General features: G+C 47.7%; 1 protein-coding gene across 3 annotated transcripts; it reads right to left on the minus strand.

Annotated features, from left to right (window-relative positions):
- Positions 1-285: 285 nt before the first annotated feature.
- On the minus strand, positions 286-2,761 carry PPTG_09534 (hypothetical protein). Of its 3 annotated transcripts, XM_008904541.1 has the most exons (3): positions 1,520-2,761; positions 722-1,441; positions 286-650 (listed from the first exon to the last, which is right to left on the minus strand). In XM_008904541.1, exons 1-3 carry the CDS (start codon positions 2,686-2,688, stop codon positions 515-517), a joined length of 2,025 nt encoding a protein of 674 aa, XP_008902789.1. In that variant the 5' UTR covers positions 2,689-2,761; the 3' UTR covers positions 286-514. The 3 variants fall into 3 exon arrangements, with proteins under 3 accessions (XP_008902789.1, XP_008902790.1, XP_008902788.1); XM_008904542.1 differs by having other exon boundaries at positions 286-1,441; XM_008904540.1 differs by having other exon boundaries at positions 722-2,761.
- Between the last annotated feature and the right edge of the window lie 163 nt (positions 2,762-2,924).

The following is a 2,924-nucleotide window of genomic DNA, read 5'->3' on the forward strand; positions in this document are numbered from 1 at the left end:
AATATGTACTTAGAATTTGTGGCATTTTGCGTTTTGGTATGGACAAATTCTAGCACATCAGATTTGGAATGCGTTGTGATTTATGCAGAAATTTTGGGTCATCCACAAAATTTTTGCTGAAGATTTTGCTCAAAGGTGAGCTTATTTCTAGGATGTTCAAATAAAAAGGGTGTGCACAAAACCAAAAGCCTTCCAGATTGGAATAGGACACCCACCAACTGCAAAACAGCACTTCTTGAAGGCGCTCAATTGGTAACCACCAATTGCTCTTTAGTTGGTATCTAGCTCGTTTCTACATGTTAGATTCAACAAGTACTTACAAAGTTTGCTTACTAGAAATACTGTAATATCGGCAATGCTGTTTCTTCACATACATTTTCGGTATAATGCACTCGGCACGCAGTAGTTCAGTAATTTACCTAAATATTTTGGTGGGTGTAACGTACTAGTAATTAGTATCACGATTGTTGGTGCCTGCTTCACGAAGCTATGAAGTGCACTTTACTCATTAACGTTAATCGTCGCTTAACTCGTCGACAAAATTTTCGTTCCCAGGCTCGAGGTTTGATCCTAGCGCCGTTGCGCTAGACGGATAAACGAATATCGGCCGCTTCGATGGCGGGAACAGCGCGAGCAATGCGTCGACAGTGCTGGAAAAAGGAAAGCAGAATCTTTAGCAACGTAGCAGCAACAGAAAAATCACACGCAAGAAAAAACGTACCCAGCAGATGACTCCAGGTATTCTGGACGCTGGTGCATAAGTACACGCATGAGGTAGAGAACTTTTTCGAGCACTTGGTACGACTGGAGAATTGCCCAGCTTTCTCCCCCGACGTCGAGCTCTTTCAGCACCTGGAGGTTCTCATTGAAACGGATGAGTTCGTTGATTGGCAACAGCTTGGGATTCTGCGTCGTGAGAACCGTGGCCAGAAAGGTGTACGACGTCATTGTAAGAAATCCAAAGGACTTCGTTGCTTTCGCCTTCGAAAGTCGGTGGAAACCTTCTTCGACGTCTTCCATTGTGCGGAATCCTTTGTTTGGAGTCACATATATTCCTGTCATATGCGGGGGAGGCATTGATTTCAGGTCGAGCGACGGTGAAAAGGAAGTTCCTGACATCTTGTACAACCACCCGTGCACATCGTGCAGACGGCCTTGCTGTACATGACTATCTCTGAAAGCACCCAGCCGGATAACCATGATACCAATAAGTTCTGCGAGCTGCGAATCCTCTCGTGGCTCCCATTCTTCGTATGATCCTTCAAGTATTTCCATCACGAATGTCATGATGTCCCCGAATCTCGAAGCAGTGTAGTCATTCACGCTCTCCCACTTCCGAGCCTCAGCTACAACTGATGACAGCTTTTCTTGGTCAATGACAGATGTTTGTGCTGGTCTTTTATACTTCTGCGTGATAAACTTGCGTAGCTGAGTACTGCACCTGTACACGATGAAAATCAGAACAATGGCATAATGAATAACAAACAAATTCGGCTTCATTGCGTTCGAGGACACGTACCATTTAAAGCGCGCGGCCGACCCAGGAAAAGTATCTTGAAGATTCTTGAGCAGCTTTAGCAGATCACGCAGTCCGGAGCCCTCCAGTTTTCCATCGGTCTCAAGAGCAGCACGCACGACGACGGCAAGAATCTGGCGTAAATCCTCTAGGCGGTCTAATATGTCGGTACAGCTAGAGTCCCGATCCAGCAGCGCACTACTAGCAGCCCGGGCATTGTTTACAGCGATCTGAACGCTTTCTTCTTCGCCTTTTACTTTTGTCAGTCGAGCCACCTTCAGTGCAGATTTAATACTGGCGGAAATGACATCGTGTTGCTCTGCACCCGAAAGCTTGGACAAACGCTTTTCCAGGCCATCGATCACTTGTGCCACTTTCTTTTCACTTTGCTGGACTGGGGAGCGGGGTCTACTGTGAAGAAGCCGATACTGGTGGTGTCGTGGCCAAACGCTTTGTCGTTCCAGCTCACGACGGATCATTAGATCTACTGTCGTAGTCGGTCTTAAGAAGGAGTGGGCAATAGGAGGTGCGAGACTAGTAGCCCGCCGCTTTTGACCAACGTATTCTGGGCCAGATGCCAATCCGTCTGAAGAAATATCATAGCTTGCACTCGAACTTAGTGCACCAGAAACTGTTCGAGGTGTCGGGAGCTCACCCGTTCTCCCTTGGTCACGCACCCTAAAGAACGACGGTGCTGGACCTCCTTTGTGCGGATTCATGATCCATCCTGATGATCCTAGACCCGAAGATCGGTACGGACCTGATGCTGGTGTCTCTCGATACTGTTGCCTCACTCTCTCGTGGTTCGCAGGCAACGTAAGTTGTTCCTCGTCCTCGTCCTCCGTCGAATACCCCGAAGATCCACGCGATCGACTTGAAATAGTAAACGCGTTCAACATGCACTGAATATCTCTCAGTACTGGACCAATCTGCTCGCTGGACTGTGCCATCCCTTTAACAGAGGCCTCCGCATCAGATGGCAGCGTCACGACAGACCGCTGTGCATTGTGCACGTCTCGAGCGACGCGCACCACATCCTGTAGTCGCTTCAGGGACGCAATGGCGTCAGTCAGCTTGACCTCCGTCTGCTTCACCTCGTCCATTACGGCGTCCAAGCAGAGCGAGCGCTGCTGAGTGGGGTTAAGCCCGGCGCGAGACAGAATCACGTCCATAATGTCGGATTCTGAAATGTCATGCGCGGGAACAACCTCTAATTTCTATTCCAACACAAAATTTCCAATAGCGTTGTACTTCTCCCACTGGTGCGAGCAAAATAAATGACGATGCGACACAATTTGATTGGTAAAAAAAGAAGATAATTAATATTCTTGTCACAGTAATACAATGCCGCTAAAAACTATAGCCGCATTCATTTTTTTGACGCAACGCAAGCAATACTTGATCCCAG

The sequence above is a fragment of the Phytophthora parasitica genome, assembly GCF_000247585.1.
Source record: "Phytophthora parasitica INRA-310 unplaced genomic scaffold supercont2.18, whole genome shotgun sequence".
Classification (NCBI taxonomy): Eukaryota; Oomycota; class Peronosporomycetes; order Peronosporales; family Peronosporaceae; genus Phytophthora; species Phytophthora nicotianae.

Bases quoted from the DNA above. Each gene is read 5' to 3' on its own strand.
- PPTG_09534 (XM_008904540.1), bottom strand. From the start codon at position 2,688: ATGGACGTGATTCTGTCTCGCGCCGGGCTTAACCCCACTCAGCAGCGC. The intron at 651-721 runs GTACGTTTTTTC...TCCTTTTTCCAG, and splicing joins TACCTGGAGTCATCTGCTGG to CACTGTCGACGCATTGCTCG.